This window comes from Osmerus mordax, chromosome 27, assembly GCF_038355195.1.
Source record: "Osmerus mordax isolate fOsmMor3 chromosome 27, fOsmMor3.pri, whole genome shotgun sequence".
Lineage (NCBI taxonomy): Eukaryota > Metazoa > Chordata > Actinopteri > Osmeriformes > Osmeridae > Osmerus > Osmerus mordax.
This window is the reverse complement of record NC_090076.1, coordinates 5,493,198-5,506,045: the sequence shown is the minus strand read 5'-3', so window position 1 is coordinate 5,506,045 and position 12,848 is coordinate 5,493,198. Positions and strand designations below refer to the sequence as shown.

General features: G+C 46.3%; 1 protein-coding gene across 1 annotated transcript in view; it reads right to left on the bottom strand.

Moving 5' to 3' along the window:
* Positions 1–705: 705 nt before the first annotated feature.
* Positions 706–12,848, bottom strand: part of LOC136936579 (collagen alpha-1(XXIV) chain) — a 33,269-nt gene continuing 21,126 nt past the window's right edge. The window contains exons 4-21 of the mRNA XM_067230191.1: positions 12,223–12,276; positions 11,358–11,411; positions 11,188–11,241; positions 9,863–9,916; positions 9,321–9,428; positions 6,979–7,086; positions 6,788–6,895; positions 5,790–5,843; positions 5,565–5,627; positions 5,429–5,482; positions 4,964–4,999; positions 4,164–4,199; positions 4,042–4,068; positions 3,494–3,547; positions 3,193–3,361; positions 2,942–3,051; positions 2,233–2,457; positions 706–2,139 (exon numbers count right to left, since the gene is read on the bottom strand). Coding sequence (XP_067086292.1) covers positions 1,993–2,139; positions 2,233–2,457; positions 2,942–3,051; positions 3,193–3,361; positions 3,494–3,547; positions 4,042–4,068; positions 4,164–4,199; positions 4,964–4,999; positions 5,429–5,482; positions 5,565–5,627; positions 5,790–5,843; positions 6,788–6,895; positions 6,979–7,086; positions 9,321–9,428; positions 9,863–9,916; positions 11,188–11,241; positions 11,358–11,411; positions 12,223–12,276 — 1,515 coding nt within the window. The 3' untranslated portion in view covers positions 706–1,992. The remainder of the gene's footprint in view (positions 2,140–2,232; positions 2,458–2,941; positions 3,052–3,192; positions 3,362–3,493; positions 3,548–4,041; positions 4,069–4,163; positions 4,200–4,963; positions 5,000–5,428; positions 5,483–5,564; positions 5,628–5,789; positions 5,844–6,787; positions 6,896–6,978; positions 7,087–9,320; positions 9,429–9,862; positions 9,917–11,187; positions 11,242–11,357; positions 11,412–12,222; positions 12,277–12,848) is intronic.

Genomic DNA, 12,848 nt, shown 5'->3' with positions numbered 1-12,848 from the left:
CTAGACTCCCCATCATCAAAGGTTCTGAAGATAAACAAACACACAAAGCAGGATAATGAAGTCTTAAACATATCAACGCCTACTTTAGAAATGTCCCACTGATTCCATCTGGAATCCATCTGATTCCAAGAATGCAAAATGGAATACTCTTATAAATATAGGCGTGTTTCCTACGGTTTATTTGCTTGGTTTATCTGAAGTGTCTGTGCAAGTATGGTCATGACAGTTTAACTGGGAAATGTCAGCTTTTGTTTCTTGATAAATAATAAGTTGGTGAGTAATGTCTGGAAAAATATATCTGAAGGCACAACCATAATTAAACCTCAAGAAAGCATGCACAAACCACATGCTCACACTTTTCCTAGGTTGAATTCAAGCAACACAACAGGACACTGCTGTCCTTGATTAGTGGCTATTCAAGGTACAAGTTTATTGTGTGCCTTGAATGGTTGCACTAGGTCATAAGGTCACAAGATTTAAGGCACCCAATGAAAACAATGTTTTCTGCTATGTTCAGTTAATCAGCCATCTTGTCTTGCTACTAAGGATATTGTATGCTGTATGTTATGTATGGTAAGGACAGAAGACCATTTAACTAGGACTGACAGTGAATGTAAATATAATAAAAATGATACTTTAGGAAGTTTGCTCACCCATGGGACTAGCTCTACCAACATACAGAACATATCACATTGCAAACCACACTGGGATTAAAACATGGCATTTATTTAGTGTCAACATATTTTATATTTACACATTTAACATTATCCTCATGAACATTTATATAATTACACATAACTTAAGAACATGATGACTGCTATCTGTACCGAGTTCTGACTCTGGCCAATGCTAGCTGCCAGTATATCCTATTAACAACCGTTTGATGAACGTGAAAGTATACAATACAAATACAGTCACATGTGAGTGTACAAACTAATACACATTTTTACATAAATAGTTATTTGGACTTAATTGAAGCTGACCAAATAAATCTCTGAGAGTATAATTTATTGGGGTATGGTAAGGTGAACAAAAGCAAAGGATATAAATAATCAAACATATACTGTCAAAATATACACAGGAAAAATGTCAAACTCACTAACTACCTGTTGCAGCACCAATGATAGGTCCAAGTGGTAACCTATCTTATACAATGACAAATTATGAAAAATATGTAGTTTTATTCAAAACAAAAAATGGTTCTTATAAATTAGAAACCAAAATGACCAAATTAATATACGGAAGTACTCTTACAACAGAACAGATCTTGATGTAACCAGTACATACAACATGAATGAAAAGTAGAAACTTGACACAAGCACCTATTTGTGAAGGCAAACGAGCAGGAGGTAGCACCATCTGTCAAGATGCACAAGTCCAGCTGTGTCGGACAACAGATTTGAAACTGACATAAAACCACAAGATCCAAGAGGACCCATGATTGAATATGCAATACTCGAATCTCTCACGCTTAATCCACAAGCTATTGCACTCTTAGGAGCCTGCAGTTGGACAATGCTCATATTAAGAACTTTAGAGCTCTCCTTTGGACTAGGCCCCTGCTTAGGATGGATGGATGGCAGTATGAGGGGGAAAGGAGGAACAAAGTATGGGGTTTTCAGTGGGTGTTACTTGGACCAGCCCTTCCCTGAGATCAGGGAGAACCATCGGTACAAGATGCAGTGAACCAAAGCACCTATTTATTTTATTTTTTTCAAAACAAACATCCAAACAAAAAATACTTTACACATTTATTTGATAAATATTGGTATACACTGCTGTCTTGAGGCTCTCCGGTCCTAAGGTGTCCTATGGACCGAATTTTTCCTCAGAAGTCAAAAGGCCATCCAGCTGGACAGGGCGCCCGTCTCTCACAAAGGAGATCCACCCCCACCTGACTTTGAGAGACTCTCCTTGGGAAGCCGCCATTTTGTGTGACTGCTTGTTTAGTTGTAGTTTATAAATATTCAGGGCAGGTTCTGGTCGGTCGCCTTAGAGGAAGCAGACGGGCCCCACCTCTAGGTGTCGCTGGCTTTTGGCTTGTGGTGCTGGGAGCTCCTGCATGTCGACTATAGGGAGCTGACGGCTGTCCTGAGTGTGGAAGACGAAACTCGACTGGTGCCAGCTGCCATCTTGGATCTGACGGAAGGAGGGAAAAGGAACATTGAAACACGGAAATGACACGGCTTCGGATTCTCTCGGGTCGACGGGAGAAGACGGAACACCCGTTACCTTGCACTCGTCTCGTAGCACCTTGGGTTCAAGTAGTGTGTCTGCCTCCAATGTCTGTCCGTTCCATCCCTGGAACCTCAGCCGGGTGTCATGGCGGCGGGCACTGAGGTTGTCCATGCTTCTGGAGGGTGGGTCGCTGAGGCAGTGGACTGTGATACCGTGGCTGGCCTCGGTGCTCAGAAGGTGGAGGAATTTCATCTGGACCTTCCCCACATCAAACGCCATCTGAGAGGCAGGCGCAGAGGGTTGGGGCTGGTTGTACAACATCTCTGGACAAGCTAGTATTCTTATGAGGCACACCCCTAGTTGGTAATTCGGTCAGTTTTGGAAATGTCCTCTCTACTAAACAGATCTCCAGAGAAACATGCTTTGAAAACGGTGTGGTTCACACCTAACCCTAACCCTAACCCTTAATAACACAAATACAACTGATTGACTGTGTGTGGGGAGGCGTAAACAAATATATTTGATCAGTAGATTGATTATACAGTATCCTAATCCATCACATTTTGACATCACTATGCAGAAGATACTAGAGCTTTAAATAAGACATGAAGTTATACTAGCCTAAGTAGCTCTCTCATCTCATCACCTTGGGCCCTTACATGACATTTTATTCAGTTATGGAATTGAATTGGAAGCAACATTTTCTGGAGGCCCTGTGCTGGTGTTGTCTGGTGCTGGAGTTACCTGTACTTGGGTTTGTTACCTTGTTAGAGGTGACTGGGTGCAAACAAGTCTGCCCCCCTGCAGTGAAGTTGCAGAAGACCTCAATGGCGTCGGATGGACATCCCAGGTTTGGGTCGACCCAGAACCGGCCTAACAAGCACAAGCAACATTCTGAATCATTAAAATGACTTGGTAGAGGTTCACCACAAAACAGGTATTCCGAAGGTAATGTTCTTGGACCGGACCACGTACGCATACACACAAAAGTACAAGAAGAGGGGGAATTCTAACCGTCAGAGAGCTTGTGTTGGCAGTCCAGCAGGTCCTTACAGAACCGGGCTGGGTTCTCTCGGGTTCCTAGTGGCTTCTTGATGCTCTCAAGCACACCGCTCAGGTAGCGCAGGGTCCTAAAGATCTCTGCGTTGTGATCCGGCTGGGCCATCTCAGTGTTCTGGTAGGTCTAGGTTAGCACAGTGGGCAGACCGTTTGGACAAAGATGAGGATTGGCGTCTGATATTAGTAATTATGTGTGTGTAAAAAGAGTTCTCTTATGGTACAAGAGAACACTTTCAGGATATGTTTAGTGTTCTACCTCGGTCCTTAAGGCAGCGTTGAATTCAACGGGAGAGTCAAAGTATATGCGTCTCTGAGGACACAACATCAACAAACACTGTTAAGCACTAGAAACTAGCAGTAAATGAACGAGGCCCTTAAAATAAACAAGAACATTCCTGAAATTGGTGGGGGAGTTCTAATGAATTACCAGAGAACCTTCTATTGTATGATGTACTGTGTTTGTGTGCAGTACATTTACTAGAAACAACAGTTCATGACAAAAATCTGATCGTGTTTCTCCTCTCAACGAGTGGAAAGGCAGGACATCTGCCATGACTGGCCCTGTGGCTATTTCCCATTACTATGGAAGACTGACCTAGAGTTAAGCCAGTGAGACAGAATGCGAGTACAAAGAGAAAGACGGAGGTAGGAGATGCCTGAGGCAAAGAGCATGATTCGATCCAGAACACACTACACTTCGTGTGAAACCCAGAAATGACTCTCCTTGCCCTGCCAACCTCCGATCCTGAAGCTCTAGCTTTTTTTTCCCCCTGTGAAGGTGTGAATAACGGACAGGATACATACTGTCGGACCGGGAGCACCAGGTGGACCCTGAGAGAAACAACAGGCGGATCATTAAGATTACAGTCATGGAACGCTTACAGTGCTTACTGTATTACAGTCATAGCAGCGGAAAAAATACTTACTCTAGGGCCAGGAATCCCTTGTGGCCCTTGGGGTCCCTGATATGAAAGAGCAAAAAAGCAAGATGCCACACGGGCACAATTATGGCATTTAACACATGGTGGCACTCGGTTATATAAGTCACTTTCACAAAGTCAGATTACAGCAGGAGCAGGAGTGAGGAGGTCTGAGTATGACTCTAGAACGCTCTGGATAAGAGCGTCTGATAAATGTATGTAAATGTAGAACAGCTCTCTATTTCCCCCGCTGGCTGGTCCGGGTACTGACATTAACACAGCAGCAGCTGGTTCTTATTAGGCCCCCGAGGAGCAGGCTGTCTGTGTGCGCGCGCGTGTCTGTGTGTGAACTGTACTACTTGAGTCGCAAACAGGCTTAAGGAGCTCTGGGAATCTTAAAACAGTTTATACCGCAGAGTGGGAACTATGATATAGGAGGCTTATACAGTACAGCACTCCCTGCAACTCCCAAAGTGACCCAGCACTAACATTTTGGCAGGGCATTTCCTAACTGCTGTTTACATAAATGAGAGTGTGTACAGTAAGGCACCATAGCGGACTGGAAATCGCCCCTGGAAAAGCTACTCTCGCAATGACCGTGTACTCCCACCTCACCACGACCACACTCAACCCCCTCTAGGTGTCCTGGTAGATATCAGCACTCTGCCCACAGATGTCCTTTATCTTATGCACTTTCACAGCCACTATTAGCTGATAGAACATACATCCACTGAAGACTAAATGATGAGTCCTCTATGAAGAGGTTTTCTTCAGAAAATAAACAAAGAAGCAGAAGCAGATCTCACCATTTCCCCGTAGCTTCCCTTTGCACCCCTTGGACCCTGTGGAAAAGACACAACTTTTAAGAGGACTTTAAGGACTGTAGCCCTCCCCTTTCCAGTGTTTTAAACCTGGCCAATGAACCCCCCCAAAAAAGTTGACTACCAAGCTTGTAAGAAATCAGCTATGGGAGACTAAACTGGTCAGTTTCAAACAGGTCGCCCCTGTTCCAAACTTCCAGGGGAATAGCCGTGGTAGAAACAGTAATAAGTCATGATTTATGACCAAGGAGTATAGTAGGTTTCTGGCTAGACAAGAAATAGGTTTATCAATTCATCCTCAGTGCCCCAGTCTTGGCAACACAACCACCATTACAGGCACAAAGGCCACATTCAATAGAGGAATGGGTGTCCCTTTTAAAAGGATCACTCAACCTGGGCACCCACAGATCTTTATATAAACACACACACACACACACTATTAAAACCTACAGGTTTCCCCATTGGGCCGATCATTCCTTCAGGGCCCACTGGTCCAGCAAAGCCCTAAAACAGATGGAGATCCATTGGAGATCCACAATCCACAGACATTAAAGTAATGTACTTACCAAATAATGCAACTACTTACCAAATTTCCGATTGGACCTTTTGGACCAAACACACCCGTCAAACCCAGATCTCCATTTGGCCCCTAAAAGCATGACATTGCATTTTGTTTTAGCAGTGATTATCAAAGTATGGAATTTATTAAGTATTTTATTTATAATGATACAAGGCTGAATAGGGAATTATGTTGAGTGTGTCTTTGGTCATCATAGCCAATGGCCATAGCCTCTCTTTCTCTGTCTCTCACCTTCGGGCCCTGGAACCCTTGGAAGCCGGTCAAACCTAGGTCTCCAGGCTCCCCCTGCAGGTGAGGAAGACAAACGCACATTGTGACAGCAGGCGAGGTGTTAGATGTGCACAGTATTACCATAAGTGGGATTTTTCGTGTTGCCCACACATTGAACCCATTTCTCTGTCTCCTCTCTTGCCCCGTCCACCTCGCTGCTTTCCCAGGCAGGGTCGGGGTCTGTGGTTTCCCCCACCTCTACACGTCCCTGTCTAGCTCCCCCAGACCCCCGCACAAACAGAACACTGGAAAGGCCCCTTGTCTCCGTCTGGAGACACACACACGGGTCCGCTGTCTGAGCCCCCCCCCCCCCCCCCCCCCCCCCATCCTCATGTCCCGCCTGGAGATTTCCCGCCACAGTGGCAGACGTTTGTTTGCCCGGCCAATCATCCACATCCTCCAGTCAGGGCCTGTTTTTCGGACCCAGCGGGTTAGGGCCAGAAAACCGGATTCCCTGAAAAGTGTAAGGTCACTGAACCTAGACTCTATTTCTTTTTACTAGCGGCAATAGAGGTGTGGAAGGGGAGTGCGCCGGGTGTTTTTTACAGAGTAAAAAAAAAAAAGTGAGGTTCTTACATAAAGCTAGCTTTGCCTGGCGGAAACTGTCAGTTGCACATTTTTGACCCTTCCACTGGCTACCTAAACCCCCAAGCTATATTTAGAGATTTCCAGGTATTAAAGAATGTATGGGTGTTTGAACCCATCTGTAATGGTAACAGAGAGAACATTTTTGGGGATAATTTGCTAATCCTTTGAACAACGCAGCACAATTGACGGTAGGAAACATAGTTTTCCATGATGTCTACGGCCATAAAACAAAAAATATCGGATCCTTTTATAAGTTGATCATGGGGATTCATGTGTATCCCCTTCAACACAGTGTGAACACAGACAAAGACAACTTTCCAAACTGTCTACACTCCAGGAAGCTAATGCTACAATGAACAGTGGACACTTACTGGTTGGCCTTTGAGTCCTGGTTCTCCCTTCCTGCCCTGGTCTGCAGTAGCACCCTCAATGCCTTTTGGCCCTGGGGTGCCCCTCTCCCCCACCAGGCCTGGTTCCCCCTGTTCACACAGGTCAGAGGGTCATGGGTAAAAGCAAGGTTAATGGAGGAATGGCTGTGTGAGGTGTAGGTGGGGTGAGGTACCTTCTCTCCAGCAGGGCCCCTCTCTCCAATCATCCCAGGAAGGCCAAGTTCACCCCGAGGCCCTGGAAGACCCGCAGACCCCTCCAGGCCTGTCTGCCCTCTCTGACCCTGAGGACAGAGAGAGAGAGAGAGAGAGAGAGAGAGAGAGAGAGAGAGAGAGAGAGAGAGAGAGAGAGAGAGAAGAGAGTGAGTGAGATGAGACTAGAGAAGCAAGTGTAGGCTATCCGAACCTTTTACAAGGCTCCACCACAAAAGGTGTCCTCCATTTTTGTGGACTAAAACATGCGAGGGCGTAGTTTGTGGGGGGGATGGGAGGAGGTAACCCCCCCCCCCCATATTCAAACGACAACGATGTTGGAATATTATTAACGTTGTGTCATGTTACTTGAACCCCCCCCCCCCCCCCCCCCCCAATGTTGAAAACCAAATCTACGCTCTTGAAAACACGCTAATCAAGATCCACTTCGATCGTCTACGATTCGACTTCTTCTAGGAGCTCTGATTTTGACCTTGACAGTCAGAACTGGGAACAGTAGGGCTTGAGGTCTACATGTTCTTCCTGTTCAGAATCTATCACGACAATTTGCAAATAAAGTTCTCTACAAAAATGATTGACTGTTGAACTTCTATTTGCTCCTGTGACCACAACTGTTTCCTGTTCCATCAACGGCGTAGGTAAAGGGGAGCCATATTAGAAAAACAGAGAGAGCGAGCCGCTGGATGCATGTCTTCCGGTCTGGCTCGCCCTCAAGGATAACTTCTCCTTGGGAAAAAAAAACGATCTCCAAAACACCAGCAGGCGGTTTGGAATTGCAGCGCTCCAAATTCGCCGCTCCAACCTCGATCCCAGGGCTCTAGCTCGCGTAGAGGAACTGAATCCGTCTGCTTAATTCGATCACTCCGAGATATCATGAAGTTTGGCCGACAACTCGCACATTTACATGGACGAAGATCAGAGAATGACACGTTAAAAGCATAGCAGTACGGTTCGCAGCGGTAACCCTAGAGTTTGGCACTGTACAGGACATGATGATGGCACTCTCCCCTGCAGTTCATTATGAACGAAAGCCAAGTATTATAATAGAGGGAGAGAGTTAGTGCTGGTCAGGCCCCAGGTCGGACTGTTTATCCAGTAAGTGGAGACTCGGCCAGGGTGAACCGGGAGCTACTCCCCTGCTTATTTTCTCTAATGATCCGGGTTCCCTTGACAGATGCCTGACTCTGGTTAGACCCTATGAGACTAGACTCCAAGAAAAACACCTGTATATTCCCTGGGTAGGTACTCGACTGGCTATAGGTAGGTGGGGGGCGGGGAGGGAGCGGGGCGCAGTGGGAGGGAAGGAGGGAGGGGAAAAGAAGAGGAAGAGAAGTAATGACGAGGACCCTCGTGGCGATGGCCCCAACTCAAAAAGGACTCGCGAGGAGAAGCGCCTGAGCGGAGCTATAATCGCCCCTTTTTCGGGGCAGCCGAAGCCAGCCAGACTGCATTTCCCCGGGAGATACGTTACAGTATGTATGTGGAAGCGGCATGCTTCCTCCTAGGGTCCTCCCTGTGTGTGTGAGCCAGGGTTGTCCACAGGAAAGAACTCCCCTCACCAGGCCACCGGTCTTGGTTATGTAACTGTGCAGACAACACAGCGGGGGCCAATACCCGGCCTTCTGCTATCTGGACAGGGTCGTGGGGGCGGTGGGAAGGTCAGCCATGCGTGAAATACCCTCCTGCTCAGGAGCCGATACTTCGTATAAAGAATCCCATTGAGTTCTGTCTGCCAGAACCCAATCAAGTCAAATAAGGCATTTCATGAGCCGTCATTTTGCAGGCTCAATGTCCCCGGTCTTTAATCACAGCCGGTAGGAGCAGGGCTCTAGGAGTCCCGCAGTTAACCGTGCCATTTCCCCTTTGAGATAAGCGTGTATTACTTGAGACTTTAATCATTCAAACCCTAGTCTAAATGAACTGACGCGACCGACTGACATGAAATATAGACCTGTTGTGGTTCCAATGTCACTTTATCAGGCGTATCCTTGAGAATGGCTTCCGGAGATTTACTGTGCATGGCTACGGAGTGGTTTGGGAGAATGACTAGTAATCTAGGAGTTGAGACACGGTCCTTAAAAGGCAAGAAAGAGGATTCATTGAACCCTGAAGAGCTCTGATCCAGACAGCATGTCTGCCACAAAGATTAGATGCTTCGAAGGAGGTTTCCATTTGACACAGGTCGAGCTTACGGATCCTGTGACAAACCGTGTGCCACTGAAAGGTCAGGAGTATGTTTGGGGACAGAACATTCGGTCTCACGCTCTCCGTGTCTGTACTGAGGTCGGTGAGGTGCGTACAGTACCTGTCTCCCTCGCTTTCCTGGCAGTCCTGGCAACCCAACTAATCCGGCGGCACCATCAGATCCTGGATATCCCTCCGCACCTTTGGGTCCAGGTGAACCAACGGCCCCCTGGGGAATCCCAAACGACAACATCACACAGATCTCAAGTCTCTATGGCAACGCTAACTGTCGAAGAGCTCTTCCTTATCCTCAGTACCCCCTTCCCCTCCTCCTCAGAGAAGCATCTGGAATAGAGGGATGCATTCCTGACTGACAGTGATGGAATGGGATCCATAACGTTTTTATGGAAAGTACAGGGAAGTGCATTTTTTGGTTCCTAAGAGCAGTATGAAATCGGTTAATAGGATGTAACGGACACCAAGGCTCTGGATGCCCTGTGCAGCAACCGAAAACTTAAATCTTCTTCGCTCTAGTGTTTATTATTACAGCATTATTAATAAGTACACTCTGTCTCCTGACCTGTTCCCACAATCTCATTGACATTTTTTTCTTCCTCACAAAATGCTTTTTTGACTCTTTCGTGCTCGATATGGGATATTCACCTCAGCGCCAGGACTTCCATTCAGGCCCCTTGCTCCTTTCTTTCCTTCTGAACCCTGTATGAACACACACACACACAGATCAGTTTTAAATTCAGACATGCATTTACATGAACGCACAGTTACAGTAAGTGCATCGAATAAACCCATTCAACTCGTTGTTTCGCTTCACTGCAGCTAGCCTACAACCCGGGTTTATCTCTAGAACATTCTCAAGTTTTGTTGAATCTCTCAGCCAAGTCCAATTCATATAAGTGCTTCAGTATATCTTGGTATGGTTTGTTTGCAGTTTTTGTTTTTTGATGTGCCAGCTCTCATGCTGTAGCAAGTTTGCGGAAATCTCAGCTTTAGACAGGACATACTGGCAAACAATATTTGGAACAAAAGTGAATATTGTTTTGGTGTCATCATTGTAATGATGATTATAATGATAATTATGTAACGCTTCAGTCTTACAAAAAAATCCCCTGATTGTCCTGAAGTTACAGTAGCCAAAGTTATAAGATGCATTTCAGACAAAATGTCTACAGAGACTCTCTCTTTTGGGAGAAGTTTTATTAATGCCAGCTTTCCGCATTCCTCCTCTTTCTCTAAAAGTTCAGATGGTCACCATCAAAGAGGAAAATCAATAATAAATAACGTTTTGTTTATAAATATTAAACAGAAAAGATGTCTTTGAAGGAAGTCATCGTGTGTGGTCCGAAAAACAATTCTCCCTTGTGTCCTGTTTCATATATCAAAGGCATCAACATTCAAGTCCCTCTGCATGTTTTGACAAAGTCGGATTTCATGCATAATTCATCCCTTCTCACCATTTCTATTTGATAGAGGTAGGTATCAAAAGCAAGTACAAAAGAAAGTAGGCCTCCATGCTTGTGTTAAACTCCAACTCCGTGCTAGCTACCTGTCCTCCTTATCGGAAGTCATAGAAAGAAGGATAGCTTCTAACAATAATCCTCTTCTTAGCATTAGACAAGGGGACTTTTTCGTGCCAAGTTTCTCCATGCCGCAGTACCGATGACAGCTAAGAGACGAGCCCAGATCAACTGGTGTTGAGTGTCTCGCTGTCATTCCATGACAGGAAGGGCACTGCCACATTGCCTAGCCTTTCTGCAATTCCCCCATGGGAATCAATAGTACCTCCGACTACAACGGCTACAAGCTTTTTTCTACCTGCAGAGACACGACAACCTGGCAACATACCTGTAGCTCTCAGCTACATGGGAAACAGTGGATGAATCAGAAGTATAATTTGAACCATCTCTGGGTGCACAGAGCAGAGAGTGTGTGCACCAGGATGCGATGTTGGCTAGGATTAACCCTCCTACCATAGAACCTCTGTCCCCCTTGGGGCCTTGCTCCCCGCGCTGGCCTGAAGTCCCCTGGAACAAGAATGGAACATTGAATACACAGCAGCGTCGAGAGGACTTGCATGCTCTGCTGCTGCCTATAGCATACATCTGTAGAGAGTAGGGGGGGGGGGGGTCATTGGACTTACAGGTAATCCTTGCTGTCCCAAAGCCCCGCGGGATCCAGGGATACCGATATTACCCTGAAAACAACATCAAGAAAAGGTTTAGAGGACCACCTTAAAGTGCTCTTTTGACCTGTGAGCTTGGTGCCAGGGACATACAGAACAGCGAACGAATCACATTCACTCCTTACACTCATATTCTTGAGGCAAAAAGCCTCAGGTATGCCTGCCTCTATCATAATCCAGTACCCTGGCTAGGCAGCTACGCATGTTTTGTATTAGAGCGAGTCGCAGGAGGGTTTGACTAAATGGCACCCATAAATTCAGCACTCGGCGGGGGAGAAAAGCCACAAGGTCACTTACTGGCCAGTTTAGGAGCTTTCGCAGAAGCCCGGAGGCCTCTCACCCACTGCCTAATAACGATTCGCTCCAATGACTTTGATCCACTTTACAACTTTGAGGATCGTTTTTTCTCAGAGGAGGGCTGAGTGTGTGTGCGTGTGTGTGTGTGGGGGGGGGGGGGGGCTGAGAGGAAAGGAAATGTGGGAACTTTGTCAAGGTGTTTCTGTCTTTTAAGGTTTTTTCCCCCATCACTTTCATCTCTACATTGACTTCACACCTGACTTGGCATTTAAATGAAACGGAAAAGCGGCGTTTTGATGTGAACGTCTTACATTTTGGATGTTGCCAAGGCACGCAATGACAGCAACACCCGATTGCCTGCCCCCCCCCCCTTTATCCCAAGGAATGTGGTAATCTAGTACGCTGTCTCTCTTTCGCGTGTGTGGTCTCTCTTTCATATCTCAAAAGTGCAGCTTTCCAATAGGAAAGCGTGGCCAACGACTGACTTGAGGGGACGTGTTTGATGTGGCTTCCTACGACGGTTTACCTGATATCCCTCGTCTCCGGGCTCTCCGCACTCTCCTCGCTCGCCAGGGGAACCCTGCCCAAACACACACAGCGTCACATGAGCGAGGCGGTTTGTCTTTGTGTGACAAAGCGCACCTCAAAAAAGGTGCACGAGATCCCCCCCCAAAAAAAGACATTGTGGATTTCCCCTGAAACCCTTTATTCGTGAAATATCTGCCTAGGTTTGAGTGAGACAGACGGTACCGTCGCTTTCCTACGAGAACGGCATGTTCTGTAGCAGTGCGCCAACTTGAATATACAATGCCCTCTTTCTTATGTGTTGCCCTGGCTACCATCTACTATGACTGGCGGTCTTCTGCTTACATAATGCTTACTTATTCCGTCTGCCAGGGTCTGCCTATGGCCTAAGACTAGGTGAGCCAATGGAGCTCTTTTGAAAAACCTGGCTGTACATTGTGCAGAGTGGGGATGTTGGGAAACATGTCACCAGACGGCAAAGAATAATCGGTCATAGCTGGAGGTATTCTAATTGGCAGCGATCCTAAGCCTTTAAGTCCGTCTGACATATTGATCCTCTTTAAATAACCTGAGAAAGGCTTTGTTTGCCAGCTAGAAAATGAAAACAGTGATCCTCAAGTTGACTTA